General features: G+C 54.6%; 1 protein-coding gene and 1 long non-coding RNA gene across 3 annotated transcripts in view; one reads left to right on the top strand and one right to left on the bottom strand.

Moving 5' to 3' along the window:
• The window catches only part of SPIRE2 (spire type actin nucleation factor 2), a 32,269-nt gene extending 17,480 nt beyond the window's left edge, over positions 1-14,789 (bottom strand). For both annotated transcript variants that reach the window (XM_059381311.1, XM_059381310.1), the window contains exons 1-2: positions 14,433-14,789; positions 3,548-3,591 (exon numbers count right to left, since the gene is read on the bottom strand). In XM_059381311.1, the coding sequence (XP_059237294.1) occupies positions 3,548-3,591; positions 14,433-14,703 (315 nt within the window). In that variant the 5' untranslated portion in view covers positions 14,704-14,789. The remainder of the gene's footprint in view (positions 1-3,547; positions 3,592-14,432) is intronic.
• Positions 4-4,400, top strand: LOC132004794 (uncharacterized). Its single transcript, XR_009400646.1, has 3 exons — positions 4-386; positions 1,005-1,200; positions 4,269-4,400. It is a non-coding gene; the product is annotated as an uncharacterized LOC132004794 (long non-coding RNA).
• Positions 14,790-19,139: the final 4,350 nt, after the last annotated feature.

Below are 19,139 nucleotides of genomic sequence, written 5' to 3'. Positions count from 1 at the left end.
GGCCGGAGAGTCGGCGGGGCGTGGGGGACCCCCCCCCCCACCCCCGGCAAGGGACCCAGCCAGGAGAGGGGCCGCCGCCCCGCCGGAGCACAGCCCGACAGCCAGCGGCCCGGCCGGAGGCCCCCGGAGGCCATGCCACAAGCCAGCCAGCCGGACACGACCGGAGCCGGCAGGACGCCTCCCAACCCGCGCGGCCGCGGTGGACAGCAGTTCAGCAGGCTCTCGGGGCCAAACGTGCTTTTACCACGTGAAGTGAGGGCAACGCCCTCCCGAGTACCTAACCCAGAGAGAGGGAAGACGTGCGCCCACAGGGACTCGTCGGGAACGCCCAGAGCGCCCACACCTGTGATGTCCAAATGTCTTCAACGGGGACACGGAACACAAAGGTGACCCATCCTTCCCGTGGGATGCCAGGCTGCCAAGACCAAACTCAGGCACCCCCTTACACACAGACAGAACACAGAGCCACAAAGCCAGACTACATGCTTCCATTCATACAAAACCCTAGGCTAGATGAAGCCAATCTACAGCCGTAAAAAGCAGGTCACTGATCATAAAGCATATCCCAATAAATGTGATTTTAAAATACGGGTAACCGAATCAAACATTGGCTTTTAAAGTGACATAAGAGTGTTTTAAATCAGAGGAGAGAGACTAGCGTGCTGGAATTGTTAACTACATGGGATACGGTACAGACACCTGAACTCATAAAAATTGACATCCTCTCCCTTAAAAAATACTGTATACTCCATGCAAATTTCAACATACGTAAATTTAATCTGGAAAAGAAGAAAAGTGAAGAAGCAATGGCACCTGTGTGGGGGCTTGCCCAGGGACCAGGAGCTGTGGGCACCCAGCCAGGTATGGGGCCTACAGTGCTACAGTTTACTTTATGTATCCTTGAAATCTCCATAATTAGTTCTTTTAAAAGCATATTCACATATTGAAAATCTGAGTTTTGCAATAGACCTCTTAACTCACCATTTCTCAATTTTATTTGGCAGGAAACCCTATTTTCATAGACTACCGTTAACCACTGGGACTCTGCCTTCTCTGGGGGAGTATCTGCAGACCCCGCCACTCCATTCGTGGCTCTGTCCAGTGGCCATCGGCTCCTGGCATGGGCTGCTCACAGGACTGCAGTCCTGGAAAGGTCAGGGCTGCTCGCAGGGAAGAACCACGTGCCATGTGCAGTGACAGGTGAGGATGACCACAGGGGTGCTGCTTCTAGCCTGCCTGACTTTCATATTTTGACATTTCTCCTTTATGACAATGATGCAGAATGACCATAGCTCTTCTCGTGTCATCAGCTACACAGAGCCCTTGGCTACTTAACTCTAGGACAACCTAACCTGAGACCTAGCCTCTGGCTTCTAGGCAGAGGACGGAGCCATGGAGCCATGGAGTCATGTGACCACAGCTGGCAGCCGGTGGAGCTGGACTTGGGACCCACGTCTGTCCCCAGCCTGGGCTCTAAGCCTTGCCCAAGGCAGGAGGGAGCCACACCCTCACCTTCCACCCCGAGTCGGAGTCTGCCTAGCCTGAGGGAGGGGGAGGCCTCTGGCCTTTCCTCTTGTTTCCCACACCTGCAGCCCAAGGGGACTGGCTTGAGCAGAGCGGAAGGACATGGGGAGTCAGTGTTGGGCAGGGGACAGGCACAAGACAGCCTTCTCTATCCCGCAGAAATGCCTTAGAACACACCCTGGCCAGTGTGGGGAGAGGGGCTCCAACAGAGCCAAGTTCCAGTCTACAAAACCCCAGTCCACCCTTGGAGGTGGTCTTATCTCTGCTTAGCCGGGCAAGAATCACAAGCCCAAGTCATGAGTCAGAGGGCAAAAGACCAGGGCCAGGTGGAGTCCCCTATGGCAGTGGGACCCCCATCAGGACTACTGAGCTGGCAAGAACCACAGGTCACACAAATTCCCATCGATTCTTTCTTGGCCAGAGGTAGAGGTCAGAAAGGAGATTGTGGGAGAGATTCGTGTCCATTCTCTACGCCACGGCCACTGCTGACCCAGGCGTGGCTGTGACCTGGTCTCTCCATCAGAGACCACTCTACAACCCGGGGCAGACAGAGGGGCCCTGTAGGCCAGCCCCTGTTCCAGTGCATCTTGGAGCAGCACCACAACCCACCATGCCTCTCCCTCTTGCTCCTGGGAGCTGGCCTAAGCCAGCACCACGTCAGTTAAAGGGTTAACTCCAACAGGAGCCTCTCATCTGACAGCTGCTCTGTTAAAAGCTTCTCTGTGTTCCAGCCCAGACGCTGGAAACCGCTCGAAAGGCAGAGAGCTCTTGCTTTCCCATAAGGAACAATCTGGGCAGCCAGCCAGGGTCTGAGAGCCTCCAGGCCTACCTGCCCACAGCGTTTTGGGAACTGAGCAGGCTCCCAACAGGCCAGCTGGGGCGAATAGCCTGCTAACTGAGGGGCTTGGAGAGAGAAGGGACCGAGACTGCAGGACGGTGTCCACAGGAGGCTGGTAGCAGGAATCTGGGTTAGCACAGCGAGTGGCCCCCTACAGTAGTTTCTGGAGTGGGGCTCCAGGGTTAGTCTGTAAGAGCGCAGACTGGACCCCCACAAACAAGGCTCCTTGTAAATATAATCAGAACTGCTAAGAGATCTCCTTTGGGGCAGCAGGTGGCCACGGCACATTCATGTGGGGACTCTGGGTGACAGGGGCCACCCTGGGATCACTGTCTGAACGGCAGGGGACTGTTCCTAGGCTTTGGATAAACAAAGTCTCCAGAGTACTCTGCCAGCTGCGGCAATGCTGTCTTCTTCCCAGACCCAACTACGGAAGCAACATGGTCTGAGAGCCTCACCACGGAGGCAGTGTGCCACCGGGAAGTGTGTCTTACCACTGACAGCAGTAAGATCGTCAGCATGTGCTGGGAAGAAAAAGCAGGAAAACTCTGGGACGGCGCTATTATCGTTTTGCGATTCTCCACGACAGACTATATGGCCTCTTTGCCGTGACCAGCCCCCCACCCTTGGTATAATGCTGTGTTCAGTACATAAACACACGTTTGTATAAAGCGTTCTTAAAGGCAGTAGAACGATCCACATTAAATTCAGGACAAACTCCCGGAGGGTAGAGGTTCAGGGAGGCACTGGTCCTGCTGGTGAGGTCTGAATTGTGGGCGGGGTGGACAGCAGTCACCGGCTGGTTTTCCTGCTTGCCCCTCAGACCCACGCCCTGACTGACCTTCTGCGTCCACAGACCACAGCACCTTTGCTCCCTCCCTCTGGTCAGTGGGAGGCAACACCAGCAGCTTGGGGGCAGAATAGGAGAGGGAGGTAGGGTACCGTCGCCCACCCCTGCCCTTCAGGCCCTCCAAGGCCTGCCAGGTTCCACACTGACCAGTGGGCTCTGTCCTCACCTGCCTGTTCTCTTCATCAAGTCCTTTCAATGAAGCCCTTTGAGTATTTTGTCTGTGTCCTACCTCATGGAAACAATCTTGTAACTTTATATGCTATCTAATTCACATAATATGAGACATATTACTTTTAATGCGTATCAAGTAAATTAAAAAATAATTTTAAAGGTACCTGGGCTTCTGAGCTGGCTGCTGACAACACCATCGTTGTAGAATCTGCAAGAGGAGACAACAGGCAGTCAAGACACACCCCAGCAACCCCAGGCCCTGGCAAATAGGGCCGCCCACCCACCTGGTCTCCCAGGAATACACAGTGTATCCCAGAAAGCTTAAACGGGTCGAGCAGCCAGTCATTTGGAATGGACATGCAGAGGCAGGAGACTCAGCCCCTGCCCACACCCTGCACAGCAGTCACACCCCTCAGGGTGTGGTGGGACCCCTCAGAAGGGAGCAGCCAACAGGCTTCCCTGGGGAGGCATGGTTGGTGCTAGGTAAAGAGGGAGTAAGGAGAGAGCAGGTCAGTTAAATCTGATCTGCAGGAAAGCCCTCACAGTCCGTAATGCACAGTCTGAGTCCATGTGCCCCCAAATCACAGCAGAGTCACATGAGACCCAGGCTCAAAGGCAGTAACAGATTTTGCTCTGGAGTTCCCAAGAGCCAAGCTGGGTAAGGTAGCATCTGGCCACCACCTGTAAATCCGGAGACCTTTGCCATGTCAAGGTCTCCATCAGAGAATCAGTCTCTGGGTCAAAGCCCAGGTGCTAAACTAGGTACTAGGTAATTTCTTATGTTCACTACTGAACACGGTACTGAATTCACAAGCTTATGAGTGCTCACTTGTTGAAACCCATATACAACCCAGAAGGTAAGCGGTTTTGTGACCCATTTCACAGGTGAGGAAAGAGAGTTATCACAGCCGGAATGGTGGTGCCAGGTGGGGCCGTGCGAGAGGATCTTAGGCTCTGCTCCAGCCGCTCCGCACACCACCCCCCGCCCTGCGTCTTTCAAGATGCCAGCTGGACGAGCTGCAGAAAAGCCACCTACTTCTACAGACTTCCTTGAATTAAGCATGCAGGTAGAACCTTCGCGAGGGGGTGAACTCGAGTAGCCTTAACTTCTTTTTGGAACGAGGTAGGGTATAAAAAAAACATAAACCATGAAATCGCCACTGAGTGAACCTGCTAACTCTGCAAATATTTTCAAAATGCCATTAAGAGCAGGGAGATTGCCAAAGATAAAGGGCGCTTGTGTTGGGCTGATCCATTAAAATAATGGACAACAGCCCACTCCCAACATCAGTGAGGCTGAAAGGGACCCGCCTACAGGACCCTGGGGCCCGCCAGAGTGCGCAGCCACGAATGGCTGGAGGCGATGGGAAGAAGAATAAATCAGACTCAGAGCAAAGGTGGTCCCTGGAAGCAGCCAGTGTCCTGAGTTATCCTGAGGGCTGAGAAGGAACGGGGTCAGCCAGCCAGGCACTGTCCCTTACAGACGGAGCACCGTGCAGTCCTGCTCAGTGAGAAGCCTTCCGGCTAGAATCATTTTAAGGCCCCAGTTTAAATGGTCCACATGTTAATAAAGATAAGGGATCATTAATTATATGTGAAGCGGCAAGGACTTGGGGAGTCTTTGGGTTTTAAGGAGCAAGCTGCCCTTTCTAGGCAGAGACTGTGCCCAGCTCTTTGCTAAAAAAAACTAATGAATGATTTATTACCTTTTCAATCCACAATCACCTCATGCAAGTGGGGTACCATGACTCCCTTGTTACAGACAAGGAAACTGAGGCTCAGGCAGGTGGAGAAAATCACCCAGAACCACACGGCACACAGTAAGCGCGAGTGGCGGGGCAGGCAAGCCTGCCGAACCACCCAGAGCCTCGGGGACGCACTTCCTGGAGATACAGGAACTTGCTTGCGGGGGGGGGGGGGGGACACGCCAAGGGAGGTCATAGAGCATTGCAAACTACCTCCTGCTTATTTAAACAGCGGTCTTGGGCGCCTGGGTGGCTCAGTGGGTTAAGCCGCTGCCTTCGGCTCAGGTCATGATCTCAGGGTCCTGGGATCGAGTCCCGCATCGGGCTCTCTGCTCAGCAGGGAGCCTGCTTCCGTGTCTCTCTCTCTCTGCCTGCCTCTCCGACTACTTGTGATTTCTCTCTGTCAAATAAATAAATAAAATCTTTAAAAAAAAATAAATAAAAAAAATAAACAGCGGTGTTGGAGGGAGGTCACAGAGCCGCAGACAGAAGCAGATGGAGGCGGCTGGGACAGAAGCACTATCAACAGGGCCCTCCAGGTCACATGGAGTTGGACAGGACACCGGGTCTCCGGGATGCTGTCCCTCCACGGGGGGCTTCTCTCTCCCTGCAAGGAAGAACAGCCTCACCAAGACGTGCCAGGAAAGAGAAGACCCTGTGATTGATGTCTTGTGTGGAAGATGGCCACGAGAACTCAAGATGCTAGGAGGCCTCCTCGAAAGATCACGATCACGTGTCATGGCAGGATGAGATCAAAGACCACCAGAAGGAGGGAAGTCTGTGAGGGCTTTGCAGGCTGGAGCTCCCAGAGGAAGGGCCTCCCCCTGCCCAGCGGGTGGGGTGGGTGGCCAGCTCTCAGACAGCCTCACCCCTCTGTGAGGGTGAGGAGCACCGGGAAGGAGTGTAGTTCAGGCCAGATCCCTGCCTACCTATGGTCATGACCCTGAGGTCTCCTTTCCTCATCTACTTGCCCAACCTACCCCACAATGTCACCTCAAAGGATGTGCGAGAGAGTGGAAGTGGACACTCCTTGTGTGTCCGGACACTTGCAGCATCCTGTGAGGATGTGGACAGCCATGATCACCATGGTGACAGTGGCAACGGAGCCACCAGGACCTCTCAACCAGGCTCAGACCACAGGCATCCTGCCTGTGACTCTGTTTGGGCTTGGGGTCAGAACAGAGAATGGCCGTGGAGGAGCCAAGGGTTCCTTCTGCAGCCCCCAGAAGGAGACCACACACATGCAGGGGGCACTGGCTACCCTAGGCTCCCCCAGGTTCTTAATTACCTACAAGGAATGCAACTACCAAGTGTGGAGTCCTAGCTTGAGCCCAGGTGGCTCCTGCCTTTCCGCATCTCAGGCTGAGCTCCCAGGAGTACCCGTGTACCCGGCAGCGGGGTGGACAGACGGAGGCCCTCAGGGCCCCCACTCAGTGCCAGCAGGAACTGCCAACCCCCCCAACGAAGGCAACTGGCAACATCTCAAAACGGCACCTCTGTTTGCCTCGATTCAGCAGGTCTGCTTTGGTGGACCCAAGACTCCTGAGACTGTCCACAGGGGCACTGGGCAGCCCCAATGAAGGAGATGGTTGGAGGTCCCCATTAAGGATGAGTAGAGGGCAGCCCCTGCCTGCGGTGTAGACACTAGGGCTCCTCCTTGTGGGAGAAGGCTGGCGGGAGACTGTTTCCCTTGACACTTTCTGAAGCTGGAACATGTGCTAGCGCATCAAGAAATTAACTCAGGCAAATGTGAGAGTGAGCAAGGGTGCAGGGTGCACGCGTCCCCCACAGCCCAGGACAGACAGACTTACCAGTGATGCCTCGTGTGTCCCACAGCAACACACTGACCTTCCCGAGCCCCCTGAGCCCCAGACAGAATGGTTCCACCCACCACACAGGTGACCATGAAGATTCAACACAGATGGGGTCCCTGCGTGGTCTCTGAGTCGTGAGTTTGAGCCCCACATTGTAGGCTATACAGACGACTTAAAAACAGATTTTTCAGAAAAACCCAAAAGCAAAAACCAACTAGTGTCTGGTACCCACTGGATGCTTCGATAACGCCTATTCCGTTGTCAAGAAGCCATTTCCAAACGTAAGTTAAGCAATGTCTTTGATGGAGCATGGGTTCTAGGAATGAGCTGCTGGGAAACCCAGGCTTGAGAGCTGAAGGCCTGCTTACAGCTAACTGGGAAGCTGTGTGTTTGCTGAGCAAACGCAGAGCTCTGGGGGGCAGCATCTGTGGCACGTCCCTCCGCCACCGCACTCCCCATCTCTATGGGCTATGGCTGACATCAGGCCGCTTCTCCATAAACTCACTTGTCAAACTCCCCTCACCCCAGCAAGAACCTAGAAGCACCAGGATCCATATCACCTCGGCCCCAGTCAAGGACATGTGTGCTGGCCAGAGGACTCCCCACACCCCAGGCAGTCAGCTGCTAATGTCCCACCTTCTCAGGAAGCTCTGGCGATGGGGAGGTCAGCGCTCCCCCAGCACGTCTACACCCTGTGTCTGCCCGGGTGACCAAGGATCACCACCCTGCTGACAGTCACAGCAGACAGGCGCACCCTTGAAAGGATGCATTACCTCTGAGGCTCTCCTCCCTGTGGGGCCAAGGATAACTCACTTGAAGTTCCTGAGGACTCTTCAGGGCCCACAGCACACAGTCCCCAAAGCGCAGCCCAAGAGGGTGAGGAACTCACCCAAGGTCACTTGGCTGAGATCCAATCCATGGCTAGACTGGCTCTGTAGCCCACACCCAGACCACGAGTCATCCCCCTCACTGGCCATTCCCGTCACCTGAAGACGGAATGGGTCCTGGCCCTGGAGGGGTTTCCAACAGGGAGTGGGTGACCCCTTCTTAGGTGTGATGTGGGGAATCCACACACGATGGCCTGACGGTCACAGTGGGGCCCGGAACCAGAAGCACCAGCATCACTGGGAACTTGTCGGAAATGCAGACTCTCAGGCCCACTGCAGACCTGGGCAGAATCAAGCTCATCACGGGAACCCCGCAATCCAAGAACCCGTGTCCAGCACACCCACTGGTGGACTCAAGGGTGAGAATCGCCCCAGTAAAGCATTATGTGGAGTTCTTGTGCCAGAATCTACGTTCTGGTAGATTCTGCTCACCAGGGAGATCAGGTGCAGGAACAGTGTCCACTCCACCTGTGTGACCCTCCCCTCCTTGATGGGCAGAGCAACATTGGTCCATTGGTCCTGGAAGCCTGGCCCAATCCAGGACCCATGGACGTGTTTTGTCCCATTACAAGGGGGCCTGGACTAGCACATAGAAGTGAAGTTGCTCATCTGGCGACCTCAGGGCAAAGAGGTTATCCTGGACCTCTGGCGGCTCCAAACATATGTCTGCAGTCAGAAGCAGTGCGTCTGTCTAACTTACCTCCTGCAGCCCAGGCAGCACTTCCACTGTACCTGTAACCTGTCTCCTTGAACAGACCAGACCCCAGCATGTGGGGGTTCCAGCCGTCATGGGCTCTGCCCATGCTGGTTAGGCTTATCACCACGTTGCCACCTCTAGGCAGGCTTCCTCCTCGCCTGGTCCTCACTGGAGGCCAGACTCCCTCTGAGGAACAGATCGGGACCACAGTGAAACGCTAGCACCTTCCTACAGCCGGTACTCAGTGGCATGTCTGTTCAAGCAGCCACATCCCAGGACCAGACCGGCCAGGGTCACAATACTTCCTTTGTGGGAGCCACTCAAATACTTCCGGCCCCAGAGGTCAGCCCTGGTGCACAATTAAAAAGACAGCAGACACAGCTCTCCTTCCTTGCAAAGACGGCAGGGTGGGGGCTGGCGGGGAATGACCAGGGCCCTAGAGGTGGCAGACGCAGGGCTATATCCCTCAAAAGCCAGTCTCGAGGGTACACAGGGACCCCAAGGTCACCTTCTGCATAGGTGCAGCCTGAAAGCACAGAGCAGGACCTGCAAACAGCCGGGGGCTATGGGCCAAAGTGGCCACACAGGTTAAGTTTACCCCAGTTATTGGGGACAGCCGACCCCAGCCGCCAGCACTCATAGACACCCGGACAGAGAACATGGCTTGCTGCCAATGCCTGCCCAAGAGATCATCTTTGCTCAGAGGGGAGATAAAATCGGGATACTCCTACAAACACTGGCTCCCACAGTCACACCCAGCCCCTCTCTGACACGCAGAGGCCCACTGGCCTCTGCCCCACCTGGGATCACGGCAGCATGTGGCTCTTTCCGTGCCTCACGTTTTACTTCACCGAGAAACGTGTGTGGGGACTCCGGCTAAGGGCGCTTGGCAGAGCGGCCTCCTGTCCCTCGTCCCTAGCAGCCTAGAATGCTGTGACCAGACTTTCACACGGATCTGGAGGGGCTGGTTCCTTGGCTGGGTCTGGCTGAGGCGCAGAGAGGCCCAGGAGACGACGGCTGAGGCTCCTGGAGCCCGAAAGCTCCCCGAAGCCAGCTGGGGCCCGAGGCTTCACAAAGCCTAGGCGATAGGTGCTTTTATCTTCCCACTTCCCAGAGAAGAATCGCAAGTCACTCCCCAAGGCCCGGCTGAGGGTTGGGGCAGGGCTGGAGCCCAGCTGAGTCCGCACTTGCAGCCTCCCTGGCCCACCGCCGCAGCAGGTGATGGGATACTTGCTGTGGGAACCTCGCTTTTCTCATCTGTGCAATAGGGACCCTAATAGCGTCACAGGGCATAGACAAGTGTAGGCCCAGCACCGCCCGGCACACTCCTGCAGGAGCCCAGCAATGTCAGACCCGTCTCCCGGACTGTGAAGCCCCTGGGTGTGTTGGCTTCACCTCCACACCACGTCTCCACTGGACGGCCCTTACGAGGTGCCACAGAGAGCAGAGAGAGCCCTGCATGCCAAGGGTCTGTAAGGGTGGGCGACACCTGCAGCTCCAGTGACAAGTCAAGAACCCAGAACAAAAAGCACAAGGGCAGGACCTGACAGAAAGAAAGGGTTCCCACCAGAAATATTCTCTGAGGAGATCTGCCCCGAGGGAAATACTCTCTCCAATCAGCTCTCCCCTCTGCCCAGCCTGTCAGGAGATGCCATCCTGTGACAAGGCCCGTCAGCCCTACCTGCACGTTCAACTGTGGGGAGAGCCATTTACCAAAATGTAGCCAAGCAAAAAAGAGAGTCCCCAGCCATTCAGAAGGGAGCTCCCCCAGAGGCCCACCAAGTCCAGTGTGAACCAATGGAGCCTACGGGCCCAGCAGGGACTCCCAGAACACCAAGGGCCCAGAGCCCTTCCTGATGGCCATGGGTCCCAGCTCAGCTCCTGGGACAGGACACTCTGGGCCAGGAGACCTGAAGGAGCACCTCTAGTGAGAGGACGGGCAGCCCGTGTGCACATGTGGGGAGCCTCAGAGACAGCTCCAGAGGAAGGGGCACCGTGTGTGTGTGTGTGTGTGTGTCTGTGTGTCTGTGACCGTGTGTGTGTCTGTGTGTCTGTGACCGTGTGTGTGTGTGTTTTGTGTGTCTGTGACCATGTGTATGTGTGTTGTGTGTCTGTGGCCGTGTGTGTGTGTGTGGTGTGTGCTTGTGCACCTGAATGTATCAGTGTCTGTGACCATGCACATGTGTGTTGTGTGTCTGCAAGTGCAGATAACTCCTGGGCCTGGGGCTCTGTACTGATGTTCCCTCACTAGTCCTCACCCACCCCAGGCTGGTGCGACTGCTACCACGTCTGCGGAGAAGGGCTAGGCCACTGGGGAAATGCTGAAGCCTGCTCCCAAACACTGCCATTTCTCTAGCTACGAGCTGCAGTGAAAAAGAATTCTGGGCCCCACGGAGCTCCTGACACAGGCTACCACCATCCTATACAGGACAGACCATTAATCATTTCTGTGTTTGAAACTCAGGCTGAAAATAAGCTGAGTTGGGAAGGCCTGGAGTCTGTGCAGTGGTGGGCCACTTGGAGAGCCTTACCCTGAGGTCTGGTGCCAGGGCTCTGGCCGGGGGGGATGGGGACAGCTGGCCTCTGAACTCCAGGCAGAAGAAAGAGCAGGAAGGGGCTAGAGCCCCGGGGTGGGGGGCTGCTGGGCAGTTCATGGTGGGGGGGGAACCCCAAGCTGAAGAGCCTGTGAAAAGTATTAGCATCAAAACTCACAAGAAAAAACATTAGGAAAGTCGGGTAGTGTGGAACCGCAGGAGGTTCACCCCCATCTCAGACACACCTTTGTCAACACTCATGTCTGTCCACAGGGGGTTTTCCTGAAATGTCTCATCAGGAGCGTAGGCCAGAAAGTCAGGTGGTCTTTCCATCAAGCGAACAGCCAAACACTGCATTGGGGAGCAGTCATTCTCCTGGGGTGATCTGACCAGGACACCCTCCAGTGGACAAATGCCCCTGAAAACATCCCGGGGTCACTGGATCACTGATCACCAGCTGCATTTACGGAATCAGCTTTGCCTCAGGGAACAGCTGGGCATAAGCATTCACTGTGATGTCTGAATGAGTTTCTCACCTCAATTAAAAAAAAGGGGGGGGCACCTGGGTGGCTCAGTGGTTTAAAGCCTCTGCCTTCGGCTCAGGTCGTGATCCCAGGGTCTTGGGATCGAGCCCCGCATCAGGCTCTCTGCTCAGCAGGGAGCCTGCTTCCTCCTCTCTCTGTCTGCCTCTCTGCCTCCTTGTGATCTCTGTCTCTCAAATAAATAAATAAAATATTTTTAAAAAAAAGGGTAACTCTTTCCCTATCAATGGTCTCTTAAAAATAACTTCACATATTAACATGCTTTCTCCACTTAAAAAAAGGGGGGTTTTCAGCAGTTATAAAGTCTTCAGGTTAAAGGTTAGGACTTTTTCCCTACTTGGTGGGAAGAAGAGAGAGGTACCACACCTTGGGTACCTTGTATGCTAGGGCATTAATCATTCCCCCAGACGTGGTTTCGTTTGTTGATTTCTTTAGCTATTTTAAACATTTACTTATGCTAGATTTACCAGAACTTTGTACTGAGAGCCCACATGAGGCTATATTAAACAATCTTGATTTTCCCAATTGCTAGTCACAGCAAGAAATAAACACATCAGCTTCATGAATTAACCCCTCACTCGGCTGGGTTAGCCACCGCCAACAAAATAAAGTCTGAAAGCCCAACAGGACTGAAGAGAAAGTTCAGGGTAATCTATTTTTCTTAATCTTTATTTTTTTTAAGTAGGTTCCATGCCCTGTGTGGAACACGAATGAGGAGCTTGAACTCATGACCCTGAGATCAAGACCTGAGCTGAGATCGAGTCACCTCAGCCACTGAGCCACCCAGGCGCCCTATTTTTCTTAATCTCCAAAGAGGCAGCAAGTCATAAACATCATCCACCTTTATGAGACATGTTTATGAACAGAAACCAAAGACTATATTGAATGGAAGACGGAATTGGGCTCCCTCATGTCCTGAGCCAGCAAGTTCCCTAGAGTAGCCATGTGCCTGGATTTCCAGTCAGGCTGTGGGTGTGCAGGCAGTAGGAGGAAGAAGCAGGAGCCCAATCCTCGGGACTGGAGAGAACCTGGTGACCACCAACATGAAGGAGAGCCATCAAGGAGCATCTTGGAGAGTACCAGTAAGAAACACGGCTTGACCCTCCCACAGTTAGAGATACGCAAGGGCCCTTAGTTCTAACCATCTGTCACTCTGCGCCTCAGTTTTCCCATCTTCAAAATCAGAGGGTCTGACCTGGCAGGCTGGTATACTCTTGTCGCACCCCCTGGTGCAGGGAGCCAGATCTTGGATTAGATGGTCATCTCTGAGGATGGGGATGGGCACAGGGAGGAAAACAGAGCTTCAGTAGAAAAGCTCCTTATGAAAATGCAGGGTCTAGCTCCCCAGGGGAAGCACTCCCCACCCCACCTGTGAAGACCTTGCACACAGCAAACAAGACTATGAGGCTGAATCCAAATCCTCTTCCTGGGCAAGCCTGAGCCTCAGCTTAACAGAGTATAAAATGAAATAATGCCATTTGAGTACCCACTCTTATTATTTTCACCTGTCAAATACATTGGTGCTTTTTGCATGAAATAAGTGCACAGCAGAGTTGCAGGCAGAGCTGGGAGCTGGTCACAGGGGTAAGAAGGACCCTGTGGAGAAATACAGTGCTGGTCCCTGTGTGGGCCCAGCGCACCTGCCCTGTCACCACTGTGGCTTCTGTGCAACTCTGTCCTGCTCCTTCCCTGCCCTCCATCAAGCCCGCCCATGAGGACCTCTGCAAACCCAGCTCCCTGGCAGCACACAGAGCTGGCCTTTGTGCTTCCCCACAGGATATCAGCTTTGGGGTTAATACCTCCAAATGCTGTAGACTACCACTTCAGTTCTCCAGGAAAGAAAACACTTTTTTTTTTTCTAAGAAGGAAATTAAAAATCACTTAAACTCACTATTTTGAGCAGACTTCAGTATCGTTCAAAGGATTGATTGTTTGTTCTTGATAATTAAGAGCAGAAAAATCAAGCAGGCCATCCTCCAAATTTTACACATTCTCCTTACTATTAAACCCAGGCAACTGGTGAATTTGCAGGGATTCCACGGGAGACACAGCCCCCTCCTCCCACCCTCATTCCCACGAAAAAGGACTTCAAAAGGACACTTGTTCCTCTCCAGCCTAAGCCATCTGCAATCACCGGTAAGACAAGCGACTGGGGGCTTCTCACCATGAATCACAAAAGACTGCGGGCTACACACCCCCAAAGCAGAAGGAACTAGCCCCAGGTGGGGGGAACTGGGGGTGGGGGGAGACGGAGAACTGGGTCTACTGAAAGTACTCAGCCATCAAAAACCAAAACCCTTCTCCGCTGAGTAAAACCTGCCCAACCGCAGGGAGCCAGCTGACCGCGCGCAGCCCGCCCGAGGCTGAGAGATGGATGGTCCGGGAAAGGTTCCGGGAGAAGGAGCGGGTGTCCCAGGCCGGGTGAGAAAGAGAAGGGCGGGGAGAAGCACGGGCCTTCCACGTCCCGCAGAGCCAGGGTGTGGACGGGTGGCCGGACCCAGGAAGCGGGGAGGGTGCAGACTGGGGGCTCCGGGCCCGGCGGAGGGCGGGTGCAGCCTGGGGGCTTAGGGAGGGTGCGGAAGCGGAGGACCGGGAAGGAGAGGAGACGGGGCGCGGGGAGAGTGGGGGAGAGGAGGGCGGAGGGGGGGAGGAGGCCAGGGCCCGGAGGGCCAGGACCCGGAGGGCCAGGACGAGGACCCGGCGCACCCAGCGCACCCAGCGGACCCAGCGCACCCAGAGGGCCCGGAGGACGGTCGTGGCCGCCCCCTCCCCCACCCCGGCGCGGCCCGCGCGCGCCCGGCCACACCCCCGCGCGCCCGCCGGGCCTCACCCGCGGCGCCCGGCTCCCGCCGCGCGCTGACCGAGCCGTCCCGGCGCAGGAGGATGTCCGCCGTGCCCCGGATGCGCCGCCCGCCGCCCGGCGCGCCCCGCAGCCCGCGGCAGCCCTGGAAGCACACGGCCCACGCCTGCTCCTCGTTGATGGGCTGCTCGTACGCCTTCAGCACCTCCTCCAGGGACAGCTCCCACGGCTCCGGCCGCCCCGCGCCCCCCGCCCGCCGCCCCGCCGCCGCGCCGCCGCTCGAGCTGCCGGCCCGGGCCATGGCCGCCCCATCATCGCCTCCCGCGCGCCGGGCCGGTTTCCATAACAGCCGCGCCGGGGCGGCCGACGCACCCGCCGAGCGCGGGGGGCGGGTCCCGCGCCGCCGGCCGCTGCTTTGTCATCCTCCGGCGGCCCCGCCCCGCGGAGCGGCCGCAGGTGAGGGCGGGGCCGGCGGCGCGCGGGGGGCGGGCGCGGGGGGCGCGGGGGGCGCGGGGGGGGCGCGGAGCCGGCGGGAGGGGGGCCGGGGAGGGCGCGCGGCGGGTCGCGGCCGGGCGGAGTGGGCGAGGTGCGGGTCAGGGCGGCGAGGAAGGCGGCGCGGGGCGGGGGCGCGGGGCGGGAGAGGAAGGTTACGGGGAGGCTGGGGGAGCGCGGAGCCGGGGCCGGAGGGACGCGCGCTCCCGAGGCTTGCGAGCCGGTGTCCAGCCGAAGACACTGCAGTGACCGCGGGACGTCAGGCACGTTGGATGCTGGAACGCGGGAGGGAGTCGAGAGGCCTGTGAACCCACCTCCCGCCGCCTCCCCACACACATCTGACTGGTCGGGAGGAGCAGATACCTGCAGTGGCCTCTGTGGGAGGCCGGCTAGCAAGGTGACCTCCAGAGGTCACTTACTATAGCGAAATGTGAGCAAGGGAGCCCCGCGCTGTGAACACTTGGGAAAGGGCCTGTCCTGCAGGAGACAATGTCTGAATCAAACGCCCCTACTTATTTCGTTTTTGTTCTTTCTTTTTTTCTTGTTCTTAAGTAACTTACTTTTAAATTATAAGATTTACAGTGTTTTGCTTATGCAAAATGACATCATGGAAATTAAACCAATCAAAATACCGAAAGAGGGGCGCCTGGGTGGCTCAGCGGGTTAAGCCTCTGCCTTCGGCTCAGGTCATGATCCCAGGGTTCTGGGATCGAGCCCCACATGGGGCTCTCTGCTCAGTGGGGAGCCTGCTTCCTCCTCTCTCTCTCTGCCTGCCTCTCTGCCTACTTGTCTGTCAAAGAAATAAATAAAATCTTTAAAAAAAAAAATGCACAGTACTTATCTGAAGCTTTGTCCTGTGAGGCATGACCAAAATGAGGAAGCAAAAGCATCAGTCAGCTCACTAGATGTTCATAGAAACCATATCTTTTATCATCCTAGGTCATTTACTCACCCATCCTCAAAAAAAAGTGCCGGATGAGCCATAGAAATGGCCCTATGGAGAGGAAGAAGCCAGACATGGCCTAAGGTTGGTGGTAGCAGTGAGAGAATCCCAAGTTCATAGACGTGAGCCTAACGGCTGCTTTTAAGCCAAGAATCAGAAATGAGGCAAGGATCCCCTAGAAGAGAAACCTGATCAAATTTTCCCAGGGCTCTAGGCTCTAGCAAGTAGGTGCGACTGACTTCTGAACTGGTTAGTTGAAAGTCTAGGTACAGTGACAAGTTCCACCGGTTAGTCACAAGTCAAAGTCAAGATAACCATTTCCTTCCTGTGCAAGAGTACCAAGCTCAGCCCATACTTTTGATTGAAAAGTCCAGTGAGTATTTTAAGCCTACCTGAGGGCTCATGAGATCATAAGGAACTCATGTGGGTAAACTGATAGTCACCTGGGCCCCACACATGGAGGGAAAAGAGTACATACCTCCTTTTTTATTGTGAGCAGAGCAGCGTCTGAGGAAGATGGGAACTGGGGTTTATTTGAGTTGAAAGTGACCCCAAAGTAAAACACTTGGCCGTTTGTCCATAGAACATCAGAATCAAAGAAATGTTAGTCCTTCCACAACTGGAACTTGCCACTCGGATCTTGCAAATAAAAGCACATATTTCCAGCTATTAAAGAGTTTCAACTGAACAGCACAGTAGGAATGATTGGGGTCAATCATTAACCCAACTTGGAAAGCTGTGGATGAAGGTCATTTCTATAGTTATGAGATCACCTGTGGCCCACTCCTAAAAACACGTTCTTTATATTTCATCTCCAGTAGATTTGGAATCCTGCGGAAGGGACATTTTCAGTCACTGGAGGCTGCTGTGCTTGGCAACAGGGTAGAAATATGTACATTGACTAAGCTCCAGGGCTCAGAATTGGAGAATTACTTCATCAGGTTATCACATTAGCAAAGGTGCTCCCTGAATATTCATCTCACGGTAGAGGCTATTCACCACATACTTGGTGAGCCACTGGGTCTTGATGCTTCTGCCTGGGAAGGGCCAGTGGAAAACCCACCCAGGCCCCTCCCCACCCCTTCTTAGTGGAAACAGCACACAAGGAAACAGTCTCTGTAGGTGGGGAAGAGCTACAGGGGCGTGATGTGAGCCAGGAGCCCCACTGGTTATGTTGTTTTTTCCCCATGGTCTGTGTTTGATGCTTGGAGGAGACCTCATGTAGATAGTGCGCATACTGTGGCAAATGCAATTCGAGGGGTGGGTGGCTCGTAATTGCAGTTGGCCATGGATTAGAGAGCTCTAGGAAAAATACTTCTGAACATCTTTGCAGACACAGAAGCTAGAGGGTCCTAACTGTATGCTCCCGGGGGTCAAAAACATGAGCTGGATTCCCAGGTGAACTGCAGACTACAGTTACATTATTCCAGGAGAGCAATACAGGGTCCGCAGGCCAGGATGACGTCATAAGAATGCTCTGAGTTCTTGCAGAAAAAGTTCAGAGCAAGTCATGTACTTAGCCAGTTGATTATAAGAACAAAGACAATTTGAGATCAGACGCCCATCTACTCCCTTAAGCACAAGTAGAACGGCTTCACCTGTGGTGATGGGATGCAGATTTCTCTCTGCACCGCCCCCCGCCCTTGCTCATTCCACTTCAGATTAAAAAGCAGGTCGGTTTCTCTCGAGGGACCCATGCACACTGAGGGCAGTGAGCCACCAGGCCCCCTCTTGCCACGATTCAGAGGCCCCTGAATGCCTTCTTTGTCATGCTCCATGCGGCTGGTCAGGGCTCAGGGGTCCAGGAGGAAAAGCTGAAACTCAAGAGGCCATGGTTTTGTACGTGAGGTTTATTTTGGGATAATGATAAAGGCCACGAATCCCAAGGGATGCCAGATAGAGCCAGGCTGTGCTTGATCTCTGAAAGGGAGCACAGGACAGCTCCAAGGAAGGGCCCTGGGACTGGGCATTCCTTCAAGATACAGTGGCTAAATATAGCTGAGCCTGAACAGAGGCAGAGCAGGAGGAGGAAACCCAGGGCACAGGAGGGGACACCAGAGTTCCAGAACTCAGCCCAGATAGCAAGAGGGAACCCTAGGAGCTTATGGAAAGTGGAGAGGACAGCAGACAGGACTGTTCTGTGTGGCACAGGACAGGGAGTAGAGGGCACACCCTTGAAGACACTGTTTGCTTCCTACTGGAGACATTCGAGGTATTTACAAAGCAAGAATTGATTTGTTGTTGAACAGGTAATGCAGGATGGTTAAACCTGAGCCGAAGACTTTGCAGATGTCTTACCCTGACACTGGCTGCTGTGTGACCCTATCCTGCCAGGTCTTTCTCACAGCCTGAAGTAAAGGACGTTTTACATCGCAGCTGACAACCAATCTTGATGTTGGGACGAGACTCAGAGGCCTGTGTGGGGCCTAAGCTTTGTAAAAATGTAGAAATAACTGTGCAAATTGGTGTTGACTCATTTGACTGGTTTGATGTTCTGAACATGAACAGAGAAATCTTCCAGAACACACTGACCGGAGACAGTCGCTGCGACTGATCTCGTACTGGTCCTTCCAGAAACCCTGGATGCCTGTTACATACACGCCTCCTCTTCACAGAGAGAGTTTTGTCCTGCACCGCCCCCCATCCTGTGTTCTGCTTTGTTCTATCAGTGTAAAGAGGGTTTGCACCCTTTTGTACAGTGCATATCCCTTTGTGGGGGCACCGTGATCTCCCCACCTGGTGGACAAGTAGGTTGTTCCCAGTCTTGACGGAATGATCTCGTAGGTAGGATAGGCTCCAAGATGGTGCGGACGTAGTTGGCCTACCTGCTGTCCGAGATCCCCAGACACTGTGGGAGTGCAGCAGATACTTTATGCTTTTTTTTTTTTAAAGAGTTTATTTATTTGACAGAAAGAGACACAGAGAGAGAGGGAACACAAGCAGGGGGAGCAGGAGAGGGAGGAGCAGGGAGTGGGACAGTGGGACGTGGGGCTTGGTCCCAGGACCCCGGGATCATGACCTGAGCCGAAGACAGACACCTAACGACTGAGCCACCCAGGCACCCCAACACTTACACTTCTATATGTGCTCAGTATAAATTCTAGGAAGCAGACTTTCTGGGCTGAAGGGTCCATACTCAGTATTTGGACAAGTATTATCACAACAACCCTCACGCAGGCTGGACCAGTTTACTTTCCCACTGGTAATGTTAAAGGGTATCTGTTTTCCTAAGCGCTCAGCCTGGGATTAAACTTTTGAATCTCTGTTGGGGGAAGAGTGACCTAGCTTCCATTTCTCTTATT

This window comes from Mustela nigripes, chromosome 17 (assembly GCF_022355385.1).
Source record: "Mustela nigripes isolate SB6536 chromosome 17, MUSNIG.SB6536, whole genome shotgun sequence".
NCBI classification, from domain to species: domain Eukaryota; kingdom Metazoa; phylum Chordata; class Mammalia; order Carnivora; family Mustelidae; genus Mustela; species Mustela nigripes.
Note: the sequence above shows the minus strand (reverse complement) of the source record. Positions and strands in the feature narration are given on the sequence as shown.